This window comes from Zingiber officinale, chromosome 11A (assembly GCF_018446385.1).
Source record: "Zingiber officinale cultivar Zhangliang chromosome 11A, Zo_v1.1, whole genome shotgun sequence".
Lineage (NCBI taxonomy): Eukaryota > Viridiplantae > Streptophyta > Magnoliopsida > Zingiberales > Zingiberaceae > Zingiber > Zingiber officinale.
The window spans coordinates 95,239,411-95,258,737 of NC_056006.1; the positions used below are offsets into that span (position 1 = coordinate 95,239,411).

The 19,327-nt window shown below is 42.8% G+C and overlaps 2 protein-coding genes across 2 annotated transcripts; both read left to right on the forward strand.

Moving 5' to 3' along the window:
* The first annotated feature begins 3,962 nt into the window (after positions 1 to 3,962).
* On the forward strand, positions 3,963 to 5,136 carry LOC122031957 (NAC domain-containing protein 79-like). Its single transcript, XM_042591190.1, has 3 exons — positions 3,963 to 4,156; positions 4,261 to 4,538; positions 4,637 to 5,136. Exons 1-3 carry the CDS (start codon positions 4,006 to 4,008, stop codon positions 4,985 to 4,987), a joined length of 780 nt encoding a protein of 259 aa, XP_042447124.1. The 5' UTR covers positions 3,963 to 4,005; the 3' UTR covers positions 4,988 to 5,136.
* Positions 5,137 to 18,299: 13,163 nt separating this feature from the next.
* LOC122031624 (glutathione S-transferase T3-like) lies at positions 18,300 to 19,196 on the forward strand. Its single transcript, XM_042590715.1, has one exon. The coding sequence runs from the start codon at positions 18,300 to 18,302 to the stop codon at positions 19,194 to 19,196; it is 897 nt and encodes a 298-aa protein (XP_042446649.1).
* Positions 19,197 to 19,327: the final 131 nt, after the last annotated feature.

Consider the following 19,327-nt stretch of genomic DNA (forward strand, 5'->3'; position numbering starts at 1 on the left):
TTAAATCTTTTTAGAAGATCTAAGTTTGTTAAAAGGAAGTTATACCTTTGTTCTGTAAACACGAACTCCCGATACTAAGGATCTCAGTACGATCACGTGTCCGTGCCTCTTTCAGTATCCACACGAACAAGTCTTCCATCCGTCTCACGAACCAATGAAGTGGAGAAGAAAAAATCAACCAAGGTTGCACTAGCAACCATAAGGAAAATTTGGACCCAAGAGGAAAAAAAGAGAAGAAGAAGATGAAGAACATAAGTTTTCACCAAATGAATCAAAACTCCCCTTTTTACTCATTCACCCCATGAGTATTAATTGGCATTAATTGACTTAATTGACATTAATTCTCTATTAATCCAATTAATTCCTCCATTAATCCAATGAAGTCTTGATGTTTCCTCTTCCTTAGTAAATTCGAGTTCACCCAATAAGTCCAACTTATTAATCCTCATCAACCGAATTGACTCCATGAGTCTAATTCGAATTTGACTCAATCTAATAGTTGGACCAATTGAGTCTAATTCGGATTAAACTTAATCCAATGATTCGTCATATGAACTTATCTCCAAATCAACTTATCATTTGTGTGTGACCTAATAGGTTCTCGTAATATTACCAATGTCTCTAAAATTATTTTAGATACATAAACAATGAGTAACATCTAACAGTGCATTATTATTACTCAAGTGACGACAATGTCGAGATCCGACCTAATCTGTCTGTGACTATTATCTTGTATGACTCAATCCTTTTATTTTTGATATCTAAATTGATCAATGAGACATAAACCATGTAATCCTCTTATCAATCTTTGTGTTTTTTTTTTTTATCTCTAAGTAGACATAAACAAATAAGCTCAATATCTTATATTCACTCATTTGAGCATGACCATACATTCTTATGATCTACTAATCAAGGGATCCTTCCATCATATGGAAGGGATGGATCTCATCTACATCACTCACATCCCGCATAACTTATTGCATACCCAGTGATCGACTTTATAGTCCACCTTATTATAGGTTACGTTTATCGATACCAAACCACACGACTCCTTATTTAGGGAACCGTAATGACTTCAAGTTTAAGGACTATTCATACCAATAGTCACATGAGAATATTTATAATACTCATATAACGATCCATAAAACATTCTCATGAAGAGTCATTTCAATATACATTCTCTAATATATATTCATATGTCAACGTAATATCTCATATTCATAATTTATATGATTAAGTCATCAATTGACCTACATGCTAGTCTCAATGTATTAATATTGTCGTTGAACTTGTGTCTGACCGATCAGCTTAGCTTCCTTCTATGTTTCTGACCGAACTGCTCTGTGCCACATCATCAGGGTTCGGTCCATCGATCAAGCTCTGATCAGATTTCACTCTGGTTTGGGTTGAACTTGTGTCTGTTCTGAGTTAGTCTAGTTTGGCCGACCGATCCTCGTATTCGGTCGACCGATCAAGCCGAACCTACAAAATAGAGTTAAATAGTATATTCCTGCAAAACAGAGATTAGCACAGTAATATATAAAATGCATGAGTAATAATAATAGACAGATCAACTGTCTTGATCTCAACATGGAAACCTTCCCGATTTCTTCAGTTGGATCTACGACCTTAGGTTGTTCCCTTCAGGAACATGACCTCACTATCGCTCCTCCAGTTGTTTACCTTAACCTACCTGCCAAACTTTGATCCTCCAGATCTGTTTGGACTTTTCACTTAGCCTTGATCTGCTCGCCAGAACTTTCTCCCGATCTTCGGTTTTGCAAACCTCTCGATCTCACTACCAAGTGTCGGGTCCTCTCGACCCACTTGATCTTTCCACCTGGGTTTCACGATCTGCTAAGACTTTTTCTGCCTAGCTTCTAACTAGGTGTTTCTCGATTGAGTAAACAGTTTATACACTTAATCAACTTGTTAGATCACAACAAGACTTAACTTGAACCTTTGACAACATCAAAACTTAGGTTTGATTCTAGTGCAACTTGCACCAACAGTTTTTACCAAAACTTAACTTGAACCTTTGACAACAGTTTGTAGCATGTCAATTCAAACTTCAAAGAGTATGCATAAAACACTTTACTATGATCCCAGTTTTTAACCAAGAAGCTAACAAGTGGCAAAAGGCAATGTGCTCGCTCTCAGTATCTTCATTAGTCCGTTTTAAGATCAATACGGAGTAAATAAGTTAAGGTGATTATGGAAAGGATCTAGAGTGCTAAATATGTAGAAAGTACAGTGAAAAAACTAATTAAATCTTTTTAGAAGATTTAAGTTTGTTAAAAGGAAGTTATACCTTTGTTCCGTAAACACGAACTCCTGACACTAAGGATCTCAGCACGATCACGTGTCTGTGCTTCTTTCGGTATCTACACGAACAAGTCTTCCATCCGTCTCACGAACCAATGAAGTGGAGAAGAAAAAATCAACCAAGGTTGCGCTAGCAACCATAAGGAAAATTTCGACCCAAGAGGAAGAAAAGAGAAGAAGAAGATGAAGAACATAAGTTTTCACCAAATGAATCAAAACTCCCCTTTTTACTCATTCACCCCATGAGTATTAATTGGCATTAATTGTCTTAATTGACATTAATTCTCTATTAATCCAATTAATTCCTCCATTAATCCAATGAAGTTTTGATGTTTACTCTTCCTTGGTAAATTCGAGTTCACCCAATAAGTCCAACTTATTGATCCTCATTAATTCGAATTCACTCCATGAGTCTAATTCGAATTTGACTCAATTTAATAGTTGGACCAATTGAGTCTAATTCGGATTAAACTTAATCCAATGATTCGTCATATGAACTCATCTCCAAATCAACTTATCATTTGTGTGTGACCTAATAGGTTCTCGTAATATTACCAATGTCTCTAAAATTATTTTAGATATATAAACAATGAGTAACATCTAACAGTGCATTATTACTACCCAAGTGACGAGAATGTCGAGATCCGACCTAATATGTCTGTGACTATTATCTTGTATGACTCAATCCTTTTATTTCTGATATTTAAATTGATCAATGAGGCATAGACCATGTAATCCCTTTTATCAATCTTTGTGTTTTTTTTTATCTCTAAGTAGACATAAACAAATAAGCTCAATATCTTATATTCACTCATTTGAACATGACCATACATTCTTATGACCTATTAATCAAGGGACCCTTCCATCATATGGAAAGGATGGATCTCATCTACATCACTCACATCCCGCATAACTTATTGCATACCCGGTTATCGACTTTATAGTCTACCTTATTATAGGTGACGTTTATCGATACCAAAGCACACGACTCCTTATTTAGGGAACCGTAATGACTTCAAGTTTAAGAACTATTCATACTAATAGTCACATGAGAATGTTTATAACACTCATATAACCATCCATGAAATATTCTCATGACGAGTCATTTCAATATATATTCTCTAATATATATACATATGTCAACGTAATATCTCATATTCATAATTTATATAATTAAGACATCAATTGACCTATATGCTAGTCTCAATATATTAATATTGTCGTTGCTTGACTATGAATAGTTAAGAATAGTATTTATATATATCTATATATTTTTACTATCAATTCAATCAATTGATATGTTGTAGACTAAAATATATTATTATAAAATATTATTATACTTATTTATTCGATATTAAATTAAAATAATATAATAATCTTTATTTTTTATTAATTAATATAATTATCTTATAATTAATATTAGGATTAATACTAACGGCTAAAAAGTCAAAGTGAATGGCAGGATGAATTACATGGGGTGGAGGGATTCTCCGTTGTGCGAAGTGCGATGGCAGCATCCCAAAAGATAACGGAGGTATTATTGGAGTGGGCCCCAACTCCAAATCCATCGCTGGCTTGCTACAGATGCCAAATTGGATCTCCTTATAATCTTCATCCATCCATATAGATACGATCCAATGTCATTGATTCACACATCCATCACAGCACGCCGAGTAGAGCATGGATCGCCTCCCGCCTGGCTTCCGCTTCCGACCCACTGACGAAGAGCTCATCACCCACTACCTCGCCCACAAAGTCGCCGACGCCGGATTCCGCACCCTCGTCATCGGCGAAGTCGACCTCAACAAGTACGAGCCCTGGGATTTGCCATGTACGTCGTCGCTGGTTAATGCCATCCTCTGTTTTATGCCATGCCAGCTGCTCTGTGCTGCAGTCATGGTGTTTGACGATTTGCTTGTGCAATATGTATCGCAGTGAGAGCCGAGATGGGGGAGAAGGAGTGGTACTTCTTCTGCGTCAGGGGCAGGAAGTACCCCACCGGGCTGAGGACCAACAGGGCCACCCGAACCGGCTACTGGAAGGCCACCGGAAAAGACAACGCCGTCTATCGCGGCCGAAGCCTGGTCGGAATGAAAAAGACTCTGGTTTTCTACCGTGGCAGAGCTCCCAAGGGCGAGAAGAGCAATTGGGTCATGCACGAGTACAGATTGGAGGGCAAGTGCTCCCTCCACCACCACCATCATCTCGCTAAAGTAATTCGATTGATCTTTCTCCACCGATCATCCATTCGAGTTCATGGTTATAATTAAATCGCTTTTGGCGGTTGCTCTGTTGCAAAATTAATTTGCAGAACGAGTGGGTGGTGTGCCGGGTGTTCCACAAGATCCCGGCGAGCACCAAGAAGCCTCCGGTCATGATCAAAGCCGAGGCGGCGTCTCCTCTTCCACGGCCCCCACTGCCGACGATCCACGCTAGCGCCAGCCGCATCAACGCATTGGACTCGATCGACGTGACCTGCTTCTCCACTTTGCCGGCGGCGACTTTCGACGGAAACTTGGACGACGACTCCTTCGCTCCGGCCGAACCGCATCGCCCGCCGCCTCTGTTTGCCTTAGGAGGTGACGATCAGCAGGCGGCCGCCGGCGGCAGCGATCACATTCTGGCGCTTCTCGGTCACACTATTTGGAACGACTGCTATTAAACTACTAGCTACCTTGTTTTAGTTAATTAATTACTATCTTGTAGTAATTAATCACGATTGCATGCAATTGCTTCACTTAATTGGACGTTGTTGTATCTGAATTCTGATGATGAATGTTCTTAATAAATTAATTAGCACTTTTTTCTCCATTTGGTTCCTCTTGTTTCAGCAAGAACAACTTGTTGGGTCACGAGAATTTCTTTCTCAGTTTCACATGGATTTTGTCTTTAATTTAGAGTGACAGGGATTAAGGGGCCCCATCTGGTGCAATTATTTTAGTTGGTGTTTTGCAGTGGCAATGGCAGGGGCAGTGGGGAGCTCAATAATTAACGGGTTGATGGTCGCATTTGTAAATATCCATTAATCGATCACTGGCCAGAGTTCTTAAAATATCTTAAAATATTTTTTTTTAATTAAGAGGTTCTCATTAAACCAAGTTATATTTGTCGATTCAACCAATAATTGATTTTGATCTTATCTATTGGAGTCCGTACGCATTACATGCCAAAATCAATTAAACTTCTTAAATTGTCTCATTTGTACTCAGACATTGAGCCCTTCAATTAACAGTGACTATTAGCTGATATCTAATTAATTACAATGTTTAAGATAATTAATGTCATCACGCAAACCTCGTATCCAATATTACATTTTAAAATCAAAAGCCGCTTTTTTCAAAAATATATGAATTCTTTCTATTTGTTCTACTCTTTAATTTGATCATCATGTGAAATATCGACACGTGGCAATTATGTCACATGGCGACCAAGCACAAGAGAGAGAAAAAAACATAAGAAAAGATTCCCACAATTTTATAATTGCTCATCTTCCTTCGCTACCTCAATTAGGCAATTTCAGATAATTTAGCTCGACAACTATTCGTGTACTTCATCTTTCTTGATTCCTTAAGCAACTTTGTTTTTTTCCGCTAACATTTTTGTGAACTATATATAATTACCCTTAAAAGAAATAAGTTTTTTATTTTTATTTTTTTAAAAAAAATAAGAGAGAGAGAGAAGTAAAGTGAGCACGGTGGAAGTGATCAGCTTAGTTTATGACCGGGGAGACGGACCTGGCTTGTGATTAAAGGAGCAAAAGAGAAATTGCTTCTTATTTTTAGTTTTTGTACTAACAATAAATTTTATAATCCTACTAATTTTAAAATAGACATTCTGTCCTCTCAAATAAATTTAGCAAGTACAAAAACCTCTGACGTGGCATCACAATTTTATCAGTGGTTTAATGTAGATGTGTCTTACATACAAATTGAAGCTTGATTACTTGGTAAATTCATTATGTTTCTTATCATCACATCAAAATCAGACGCAAATTGCTTCTTATTGTGTGATGCAAAAAACAAAAGTGATAATACTCACTCAAGCAACTCCTCCACTAAGAGGCTTTCTACGTGGAAGGAGCTTATGCCTTGGGAATAAATCCTAGGGGATTTAAATCTTACTTTTGTGATGCAAAGCTACTACTAAAGTATCAACTGAACTACTGTAGATAAATTACTTTTATTTGATTACAGTAAAAAGATGAAATCGTTACCTTAGTGGAATTTCCAGAACGGACTCACATACTCTAGAATGAGATAAATCATGGAGATCATTGTGTCCTAAGACAATGCTTTTTTGCATGAGGAAGGTCAAACACCCAGCGAGTTATTTTAACGTCCATTGGGAATTAACCATAAAATCTATTATAGTAAATATTCCTGCGAACACCAACTGCACTAACCCACGAGGGCAAACCAATAAATACTCATCTTGACAAATTGCTTCTTATTGTATTATAGCAATAAAGGTGATGACATTAACTCAAGTGCTCATCGAAGTTCATTTTCAGATTATGTGAAGGGAGGTAAATCATAGGGTCAATTTATAGCCGACTGTCAAGTGACTTGTTAAGTTATTTGATCCTGTCCGGAATCTGAGTCAGACGGACCGCGGGGTGAGGTGGATGGAATGTTGACCGAGTCGCGATATCCTGGAGGGGGTATGCTGAGATGACTTCTGTGTTGACTAAGTCATGAGAAGCCCTCTGGTCAACGCTACCTGTAGCAGTGACCGGGTCGCCCCAGTCCCTTGTACCCCGAGGCTCGAGGCGGATCCAACGAATATATGAGTAACATGATAATAATATAATAATGACATAAATGAGGGACGAGTACGGAAAACGCACCCTGGCCCAGGGGGCGCCCTCGGATGGGACGTTGCTCGAGTTATCGTGACCCGAAAGGGTAGATGAATGTGTCGGACGAGGAGCTGGATCTGACGACACATAGCCGAGCGCGGTGGCACGAAATCGGATGCGACCTCGGCACACAAGTCGAGATAAGACATCGCACGTAGGCCGGGATACAAATATCGACGCATAGGCCGAGATACAACATTGGCACACAGGTCGAGATACAATATCGACACACAGGTCAAGATACAATATTGACACACAGGCCAGGACATAAAACATCACACGGGTCAAGTAGTAGTAATGACACGAGGTCTGGACATGACAAATCAGATCGACACACAATAGCAATGAGGGCTCAGAGGCCCGGTCCACAGTAAAGGCCCGGAGCACTAAGGGAGTGTGCAACCATGGAAGCTAAAAGACCCGACCAGCGCCAAAAGCGTACGACTTTGGCAAATTCGTACCGGCAGCGAAGGTTCTACCCCAGATCGCTGATGGAGGTCGCTAGCTACGCTGGCTCAAAGTGGAAAATGTCTGTCGGCACCTACTGTCTACGAATGCCAGCATGCCAAATTAGCAGGAGACGACACGCGTGACAGCAACATGACCCGTAGCGAGGACTATGAGTGGTTCACGACAGTGGCAGTGGCCGGAATGCTGCTGCAGTGAGCGACGAGGCAACGACGGTGAAGGAGGAGCAGGAGAGGCTACCACCTCGTGGTGGCAGCAATGGCGTGAGGCAGAGAAGGGATGGGAGCAGGTTTGCCCCCCCCCCCCCCCCCTTCCAATTGGCAGCTCGGAGGTGACTGCCGGTGGCGGCTGTCGCTCGATGGTGCTGATGAGAGACGAAGAAGGCTCCATGCCTTCACTGCGCGTCGAGCAGCTGAGGAGAAGGAGAGAGGAAAAGGAAGGGGGCGGCACCGGGTCTATCTGGCGGCGACTTTGCGAGGAGAAGAGAGAGAGGAACGGCGGTCGGCGCCAGCGAGGTGTGGATCGTGAGGAAGAGAAGTCGGCTGAGCCCCTTGGGGCAGAAGCGACAAAAACCAACGAAAGACCCCTTAGCGGCGAAGGTGAGAGAGCGTGAGAGAGAGGCGACACACATAAGCAGGGAGAAGAGGAGGAGGTGGTGACCGGAGGAAGAAGAGGGGAGCTGCCGACGGCCGGCGTCATCGTCGGCGAAGAGCGTGAGGAAGAGGAAGCAGATCTACTTCTTGGCGGCGGACCTCCTCTCCGAACCAAGCCTCCCCTCCTTGTTGCGTCTATAGTGGTCCCCTAAAAACCCTACTTAGCCATTGACCCAAATGCCCTCCCATCTCCACTTAATTCTCCCTCTGCCCTATATCCATATCACAAGCCTCCTCTTCAAGTCTAGTCGAAGGAGACGCGAGTCCGACTGATTAGACCCAACCAAATGAAGAACGAAATCTCTCCTGAATGCAAAGTCAAATCGTCGTGTCAGGCAGGCAATCGATCTAATGCTAAATGAGAGATTGAGCAAGCGATCGATCGGAGGCCGAGCGAAAAATCAAGCGATATCGCACAGATGGTCGGGTGATGCTAAGCAGAGCTATCGGGCGATTGCTGAGCGGGCGGACTAGAAAACGTCGATTACAATAGTAAAACACGATCGGACGATTATGCGAGTGCTAAGCAAAATGTAAAATGGGTGCCCACCAAGCGGCAGAAAATAATATCGAGCAAGTAGAAAGACGAAGGATAAACAGCGTCGAGCACGCGACCGAGAAAATATTGACTGAACAATAGTAACCCGCGACCGAGCAACCGAAAAGTGTCGACTGAGTGATAATAAAATGTGACCAAACGACCAAAAAATATCGACTGGACAATAGTAAGAATGTCGAGCGAGTCGAAAGACGATGGGCGAGCGGTGTCAGATGCGTGACCAAGAAAATGTCGTCCGAGCGACAGTAAATCGCGACCGGACAATAGAGAGACTGATGAACGAGCAAACCCGTGAGCGCGGCCAAGAAAGTACCGACCTAGTGATAGTAAAATCACGACCGAGTAAAAGAGAGACGGATCGACGAGTAAAGTCGTGAGCACGACCGGGAAAGCGTCGACCAAACGATAGTAAATCGTGACCGGTAAAGTGTCGACCGAGCGATAGTAAATTGTGACCAGGCAATAGAGAGACTGATGGACGAGCAAAGCCATGAGCGCTGCCAAGAAAGTGTCATCCGAGCGATAGTATATCGCGACCGTGCAATCAAACAATGCCGCCTGGACAATAGGGAGAAAACTCGAGCTGATGGAGCGACAACAAGTGAGGGGTTCTGAGGTTGTGACGAAAAAATGTCGTCTAATGCAAAGTGAACGATCGAGCAAATGGCCAAACGATACTGATTGGTCAACTGAGAGAAGGTCGACCGGGTGATCGAAAGAATGTCGAGTGGGTGCGAAGCCTGTGCGCTGGATAGACATGGAGCCTATGAGACCAACTGAGAATGGGAGTAGAGCCCGTGGATTGAGCGCGAATGAGAGCAAAGGCTCTGTGGGCCTCGTCAGGCGTGGATTCTGAGAGATTGAAAGCAACCGAGAGCAGAACCTGTGGATCGGGTGTGAACGTGAGCAGAGCCTATGGATAGAGCGCGAGCGGGAGTAGAAAAATGAGGCGGTTATGCCAAGCAAGGAGGAAAGCTAGTATCGACCGAGCAGCACATGCGAGACAAAGCAATGAGTAAGACACGAGGGACAAGTTCCGGGCAAAACGACAAGTGAGGCAAGAGCGATGAGTGCCGAGCAGAGCGGCGATTGAAACACGAATGGTGAGTGCCGAGCAGAGCAGCAAGTGAGTCACGAAAGATGAGTGCGAGGCAGAGTGGTAAGTGAGCGGTGAGCACCAACCGAGAGGTCGTTGGGCGTGAGAACATGCTCACTTATAACTCGCACTAGGCCAAAGTTTAGAATCCCGACCGGAAGATCGTTGGGCGTGAGAGCGTGCTCACTTATAACTCACACTAGGGCGAAAGTCTAAGACACCGACCGGGAGGTCGTTGGGCATGAGAGCATGCTCACTTATAACTCACACTAAGGCGAGAGTTTGGGACCCGACCGAGAGGTCGTTGGGCGTGAGAGAAGGCTCACTTATAACTCGCACTAAGGCAAGAGTCTAGGATCCGACCGAGAGGTCGTTGGGCGTGAGAGCAGGCTCACTTATAACTCGTACTGAGGCAAGAGTCTGGGACCCGACCAAGAGGTCGTTGAGCGTGAGAGCATGCTCACTTATAACTCGCACTGGGGCGAGAGTCTGGAAGCGTGAGAGCATGCTCACTTATAACTCGCACCGGGGCGAGAGTTTGAGACCCGACCGAGAGGTCGTTAGGCGTGAGAGCAGACTCACTTATAACTCGCATTGGGGTGAGAGTCTGGAGGCGTGAGATCTGTTGATTGGTCCTAGGAAGATCGTACCAGTTCCACTGTACAAAAATTTTGTAGAAGTGTCGAACCTTTCCTAAACAACCTATTGTGTTCTTTAGAAATTAAATTAAGAATCACAAACGGAACTTAACATTATTGATTCCAAATTTAACTTATCTGTTCTTAATGGTTTAGATTTTGATCGCAAACGATGTCTAACATTATTGATCCAAATCCACCTATGTTATAAATTCAATTAAATATTAATTTCCAAAATTTGCTTCTAGGAGTGCATGGCAAGGCACTAGTCCTTCTTGGATATGGGATCATCCACCACCGCCTAGACAAAGCCTTTTAAAGAAATCTAATATTTAATTTCCTTATATAACTCTAGGTTTAACCAAAAAGAACAATCGAATCACAAATTCGAAAAACAAAAAAAACACAAACTTGAATAACAAATTCGAAACTCTAGAATCATATTTCTCTTGTGTTTGGAATTCATACAAAGAAAAACTAGCATGATGCGGAAAATAATTACTAGTTATACCTTTCTTTGTATGTAACGATTCTTGATCTTCTGCCGTATTCCTTGCCTCCTCTTGGACGTCGTGTGGGCGACGAACCTCCAAGATGAACACCATCCAAAAGTTCCTCCTCCTTCTCTAAGTTTCGGCCACAACCACCACCAAGGAACAAAAGAGAGCAAGGGAAAAGGAAAGGGGAGAGGGTCGACCACAAGAGAGAGCACAAGCAAGAGAATAAAAATTGATACATCATGAGGCCTCTCCTCCCCTTCTTTTATAATATTTGCCCAAGGCAAATAAAGAAAGATTTTTACAAAAAATTAAAATCTTCTTCTTATTTTCCTTTTCTCATTTTTAATTCCTTTTTCTCCTCTTAATTGATTAAATGGTTGCCCCCTTGCTTGGGCACCAAGCAAGGGTGGCCGACCCCTAAAAGAAAATAATATATCTTGTAAAAATTTTATAAGCAAAGAAGGAAAGCTCTTATAAAATTTTATAAGCTCTCTTTTAATTTCCTAATGTGAATGTTTTTTAAAGAAGGAAAATTTTAAAACAAGTTTTATGATTTAAAACTTTTCATTTAAAATTTTCTTTTTTAACATAGTTACAAAAAAGAGAAAGTTTTAAATTTAAAACTCTCTTTTTAAAAAAACCATGTGGATGGTTAAAAAAGAAAAATCTTAAAACTTTTAAAAACTTTCTTTTAAACCATGTAGCCTAATTCAAATAAGGAAAGTTTTAAAATCTCTCTTTTAAAATTTGTAGATATCTACAAAGAGAATATTTTAAAAATTCAAAACACTCCTCATACTTTGAATTATGTGGTCGGGCCCCTTCTTGCTTGGGCACCAAGCAAGAGACCGACCCCTTTGAGGAGGAAGTGGCCGGCCCCATGGCTTGGTCACCAAGCCATGGGTCGACCCCCTCTTGGACATCAAGATGGGATTTTCATGAGTGGATATGAGGTATTAATGAGACTACGACAGAGACTTAGAGGAGAAATTGGTTTTGCCCTCTCGACGAGCTCAAGTATCCCGTGTTCGCCCCGAGCACATAACTCAAGTTCATCAATAATAACTTATTCCACTATAGAGTTATTATTGTACTACCGCTCCAATCCCAAATTACATCATGGACTCCTTCTTATCATGAGTGTGTTAACCTCCCTGTGTTTAAGATATCGGATGTCCACTAATTAATTGAGTTACTGACAACTCATTTTAATTAATGTCTTAGTCCAAAAGTAGTACCACTCAACCTTATCGTAATGTCGGACTAAGTCCACCTGCTGGGTTTAACATGAGAATCCTTATGAGCTCCTCTTGGGGACATTATCAACCTAGATTACTAGAACACAGTTTCCTTCTATAATCAACAACACGCACCGTAAGTAATATCATTTCCCAACTTATCGGACCTTTTGATTTATCGAACTAAATTTCACTCATTGATAAATTAAAGAAATAAATATTAAATATATGTGCTTGTCATTATATTAGGATTAAGAGTACACACTTCCATAATAACCGAGGGCTTGTTCTTTTATTTAGTCAGTATAAAAAGAAACTGCCTCAATGGTCTTACTCAATACACTCTAAGTGTATTAGTATAATTATATAGTCAAGATAAACTAACACCTAATTACACTACGACTGTTCTGATGGTTTGTTCCTTTCAATCTCGGTCGTGAGCTACTATTTATAATTTATAAGAAACTGATAACATGATCTTCTGTGTGTGACACCACACACCATGTTATCTATAATATAAATTAATTGAACAACTACACTTAGCATATAAATGTAGACATTTTTTACCAATGTGATTCTTTATTTTAAAATAAATATTTACAAAAGCTAGACTTTTAGTATACACTCTAACAAGAGCATGCTCACTTATAACTCGCATTGGGGCGAGAGTCTGGGACCCGATCGAGAGGTCGTTGGGCGTGAGAGCATGCTCACTTATAACTCGCACTGGGGCGAGGGTATGGGACCCGATCAAGGGGTCGTTGGGCGTGAGAGCAGACTCACTTATAACTCGCACTGGGGCGAGAGTCTGGGACCCGACCAAGAGGTCATTGGGTGTGAGAGCGTGCTCACTTATAACTCGCACTAGGGCGAGAGTCTGGAGGAGTGAGAGCATGTTCACTTATAATTCGCGCTGGGGTGAGAGTTTGGAGCCCGACTGGGTGGTCGTTGGTCGCGAGAGTATGCTCGCTTATAACTCGCGCTAGGACGAGAGTCTAGAGCCCGACCAAGAGGTCGTTGGTGATACTTCGGTCCGAGACCGGTGGCGATACTTTGGTCCGAGACCAGTGGTGATATTTCGGTCCGAGACCGGTGGCGATATTCTAGTCTGAGACTAGTGGCGATATTCCGGTCCTAGACCGGTGGCGATACTCTGGTCCGAGACCAGTGACGATATTCCGGTCCGAGACCGGTGGCGATACTCTGGTCCGAGACCAGTGACGATAGCTCAATCCCGAACGAGGGAGATAACAGATCCAATTGCTGGTCAGAGACCAGTGAAGACTGCTCGATCCTGAACGGGGGAGATAAGAAATCTGATAAGCTGGTTTGGGACCAGTGAAGACCTCTCGACCCCGAACGGGGGACATAAGAAATCTGATAAGCTTATTCGAGACCAGTGAAGACCGCTCGACCCCGAACAAGGGAGATAAGCCATGAAGTTCGTTAAAGCAGAGCCTGTAATAATATGAGGGAGCACAACCTTTATCATACCTGATCGTGAAGTGGTATCGACCGACTGAGGATCTGACTTGATCCCTTAACTTCCAAATGCCCGTGAAGTCAGTGAGAGAATAATATCGATCCCTTGACCCCCAAATGTTCGTGGAGTCAGGGAGAAAAATAATCTGAGCCCTTACCGTCACAGGGTGTGAAGCCCATAGCCATATAAGGGAGCAGAATCCGTAGCAATAGATGAAAGTAGAGCACCACAGGTGAAGGGAGCAGAGCCTGTAAACGTAAGAGGATGCAGAACAGGTGGAGAATACAGAGCATATAGTAATAATAGAGTGAAGCACCTATAGCAGTAAAAGGATGTAGAACCTCATGGTGAAGGGTGCAGAGCCTGTAGTAATAAGAGAATGCAGAGCCTCATGGTGAAGGGTGTAGAGCCTCATGGTGAAGGGTGTATAGTCTCATGGTGAAGGGTGCAGAGCCTAGAACACACTTGATCGGGGAGCAGGACCCTTAGTTCCTGATTGGAGAGTAAGGCCCCTAGCCTGTAATCAAAGAGCGAGGTCCCTAGATCCTGATCGAGAAGTTGTACTGCGATTCAATGATCGGGAAGCTGTGTCCCTAGTGTATGAGCAGGGAGCTGTGTCCCTAATGTTTGATCGGGGAGTTGGGCCCCTAGTGTTCGATCAAAAATCGAAGGCCCTAGTCTTTGAGCAAGGAACTAGGATCTTACTATCTTATCAGGGAGCTATAGCAACTCTTATAACTGTAAAAAGGAAGCAAAGCATGTAACGTACCTGATCGGGAAGCCGTGGCAATCGGCTAAGAGTTTATTTCGGTCCCTTGACTCCCAAATATCCTTGGAGTCAGGGAAAAAATATAATGAAAAAACTAATCTGTCGGTCAACTGAAGCTCCAACTCAATCCCTCGACTTCCAAATACCCGTGGAGTGAGGGTAGAAGATAATATATTTGTCGGGATCCTCGGGGACTGTGATAATAGTAGAGAACCTCCCTATGTTGTCCATCTTCACGTTCCAGAACAGGTGGAGAAGATTCTCACAGATGATGCCAAATTGATCCTATCCGGAATCTGAGTCAGACGGACCGCTGGGTGAGGTGAATGAAATTTTGACCGAGTCACGATGTCCCGAAGGGAGATATGTTGAGATGACTTTTGTGTTGACCAAGTCATCAGAATTCCTTTTATCAACGCTACCTGCAACAAGCGACCGGGTCGCCCCGGTCCCTGGTACCCCGAGGCTCAAGGCGGATCCAACGAATATATGAGTAACATGGTAATAATATAATAATAAAATAAATGAGGGACGAGTACGAAAAACATACCTTAGCCCAGGGGCGCCCTCGGATGGGACGCTGCTCGAGTTGTCGTGATCCGGAAGGGTAGATGAATGTGCCGGACGAGGAGCTGGATTTGATGACACGTAGCCGAACGTAATGGCATGAAATCAGATGCGACCTCTGCACATAGGCCAAGATAAGACATCGGCACATAGGCCGGGATACAAATATCGACGCATAAGTCAAGATACAACATCGACACACAGGACGAGATACAATATTGACATACAGGTTGAGATACAATATTGGCACACAGGCTGGGACATAAAACATCACACGGGTCAAGTAGTAGTAATGGCACGAGGTCTGGACATGACAAATCAGATTGACACACAATAGCAATGAGGGCTCGGAGGCCAGATCCACAGTAAAGGCCCGGAGCACTAAGGGAGTGTGCAACCATGGAAGCTAAAAGACTCGACTAGCACAAAAAGCGTACGACTTTGGCAGATCCGTACCGGCAGTGAAGGTTCTGCCCCAGATCGCTGATGGAGGTCGCTAGCTACGTCGGCTCAGCATGGAAAATGTCTGCCGGCGCCTGCTGTCTACGAATGCCAGCATGCCAAAGGAGTAGGAGACAACACGCGTGACAACAACATGACTCGTAGTGAGGACTATGAGTGGCTCACGGCAGTGGCAGTGGTCCGAATGCTGCTGCGGTGAGCGACGAGGCAACGAGGGTGAGGAGGAGCAGGAGAGGCTACCACCTCGTGGCGGCGGTAATGGCGTGAGGCAGAGAAGGGATGGGAGCAGGTCTGACCCCCCATTAGCATCTCGGAGGTGACTGCCGGTGGCGGCTATCACTCGATGGTGTTGACGAGAGACGAAGAAGGCTCCATGCCTTCACTGCGCGTCGGGCAGTTGAGGAGAAGGAGAGTGGAAAAGGAAAGGGGGAGGCGTCGGGTTTGTCTGGCAACGGCTTCGCGAGGAGAAGAGGGAGAGGAACGGCGGCCGGCGCCAGCGAGGCGTGGATCGTGAGGAAGAGAAGTCGGCTGAGCCCCTTGCGGCGGAAGCGACAAAAACCAACAAAGCCCCCTCAGCGGCGAAGGCGAGAGAGCGTGAGAGAGAGGCGACGCGCGTAAGCAGGGAGAAGAGGAGGAGGTGGTGACTGGAGGAAGAGGAGGGGAGCTGCTGACGGCCGGCGTTATCGTCGGCGAAGAGCGTGAGGACGAGGAAGCAAATCTACTTCTTGGCGGCGGGCCTCCTCTCTGAACCATCCCCCCCTGTTGCGTCTACAGTGGCCCCTTAAAAACCCTACTTAGACATTGACCAAAATGTCCTCTCATCTCCACTTAATTCTCCCTCTGCCTTATATCCGTATCATTATTAAAGCTATTTTTTTATTTTGATGGAAATGGTTATTATTAGTGATCAATTAGGTAGTAGAAATTATTAGGCCCTCTTCCCAGAAAGTGGACTTACTTTTTCAAGATAGACTCTCTCTTTTGATGCTTTATAAGTGTAATTCAAGAATTTTTGAGTTTTTCAACATTAGTAAAAACTTCCTTTGCTTACTACTCTATTATGTTCTCTGTTTCTTGGTTATTTCCTTCACAAATTTGGTTCTAGATCTTGGGCCAGCAAGAACTTGTTGTAGAGATGTTTTTGTTCACATGGTATTAGAACCACAAGGGTTGTAGTAGTTCATAATTTTGTGTGTTAACAACCCTTGGTGACAGATTCAGCTGGTACCTCAAGAATGGATATGAGTTGTTGTACTGGTAGGCTTGGTATTGAGTTGCTAAACCAATCAAATTACAAGGTTTGGAGGAGTTGTATGGAGTCATATCTTGTTAGAGAAGATTTGTAGGATATTGTAAATGAAAACAATACTACATGTCCAAAACCCATGAATGATAACTCGAACAATCTCAAGAAATGGAATCAACTAAATGCGGTGTTTTCGAGAGGCAAGAAGCCGGAGTCGAAGATTGCTCGAGGAGACGAGAAAAGACGTAGCTAGCAAGAAGGACGACACAGGAGAGAGTCAATGGGCTTGGTGCGTCCGAGGGATGAGACACTGCGGAAGAGTACGTCGACATGCGAGAAGGAAACACGCGGCGATTCTGAGGGACGAGAAGGCGAAGCGGAAGATTGCTCGAAGGCCGAAAGTTGGATTCGGGTAAGCCTTATTCCGGATGGCCGAGATCACCCAAGCGAGCGGAGCTGGAGCGGAAGATCTGAACCAATCCAAGTGGGACCGGAGCGGAAGACCCGAGCCAATGCGAGTGGAAATTGAGCGGAAGATCGGGACCGAAAAATCAACAAAAGCTGATTTTTTGGTCTGGGCGCCTCGAGCTGATCCAGGGTGCCCGAACCTGGTTCGGGCTCTTGGACTCCAGGCACCCAGAGCAGAAAATTTTTTGGAACACGACGTGGCGCGTTCTGTTACTACAGAGATAAAAGTTTATCCCCTCCCAGTACCTGGAACTCTTCCAGGCACCCCAACCAGGGCTATAAATACAACCCTAGTCCAAATGGTTGAAAACAATAATTGAGAACACTTATAAATACTTTTAGTTTGTTTTATTATTTGTTAGTGAGCCATCAACCCTGTAAGAGCGTTCTCTTGGGGATGAAGCTAATAATCATTGAGAAATAATAGTGCATGTTGACTTTTTTATAAATAATTAAAAAAATATTTTTAAAAAAATTATTTTAGTCGTTGTTGCTTCAATTTACAATGTTAATATAAATGAACTTTAATAACAATCCGTTGTTATATTTACATTAGTATATTTATTTTATTTTATTTTTAAAATTTTTGCTATTTATAGGTGGCGAACTTTTTTTTTCATTCAAACGGCAATTATCTATCTCTTTTTATTGCTCGTCCAAACTTCTTATTTGATCCTATCATTCTAATTTTTATCCGAAATGGATGAAAATTTTAGTGGATCTTTTAGCCTTTTTTTGAATTCACATAATCTTGAAGAAAATGCAATGCTTCAAAATAACCGTCCTAATTCTCAATTTTCTCAACTTTCCTCATCTCCACAATACCCATCAAAATTTCAAAATCTTCCTTATGCTCCACAATATCTACAAAATTTTTCATATCCTACACAATATCCTCCAAATTTTCAAAATATTCAATATCTTCAACAATACTCTCCTTATATGCATCTTCCTCCACTGCCATTGGCCATGGTCTTGGATGAATCAAGAAGAGTGAGTATAGGTGCATCCGGGGTCGAGAAAGAACTCGCAGCACCACCTTCTCCCCTTGAGTCTCAGTTTCCACCACATTCCACACAAGTCGAGGTGGAAAAAATTGATTTTAATGTTGATGCAGAGATGGGCAGCAAACGAACATTTTGGACAGTAGAAGAAGAGCAACATCTTGCAAAATCATATATCAATATTAGCACTGACTCGGCAATCGGGAATTCCCAAAAGGATAAAGCTTTTTGGAAGCGTATCGGAGATTACTACAACGAGACTCGGCCATACAGAACTACGAAGAGGGATTACATGGTGCTAAAGTCACATTTCTATGGGTATTATTCGTTGGCAAACGAATTTGGTTCAATGCACAATAATTTTTGGGAGAATTGTCAAAGCGGTGAGAGTGACGACGATATACATGTAAAAACACATATGAAGTGGAAGGACATGCATAAGAACAAGCCTTTTAAATATGAAAATATGTGGAGAATTTTGAAAGAGCAAGTCAAATGGGCTCCACAATTAGAGGGTCATCGTGTTGGAAAAAAAGCAAGGACATCTGAATCAGGGACACACACATCCTCGTCCAACCCGAATGCTAGTGATGATGTGGACGACTGTGAAGCGTGCAAGCGTCCAATTAGGCAAAAGGCGGCAAAGAAGAAGGATAAAATCAATCATGCAGTGGTAGAAATAATGGAACAAAGCATTGGCAACATGAGCAACATGTGGAAGGAATCCAAAGGTATTCAACAAGACAAAGTTAGGAAGATAGATGAATTCCATAACAACGAGAAAGTTGCAGAATCTGAAGCATTTCGACGTGATTATGAAATCCTGATGAGGGATACTTCAAGAATGACAAAGCAACAATAGGATATACATAAAAAAGCATGTGAAATAATATCCAAAAGATGGGGAATACCTTATTAGATGGTTTTTCGTTTTTTAGCTGTTTTTTTTTTTAAGATCGAAGTCTTAGATGTAGTTTAGTTTATCTTATTATT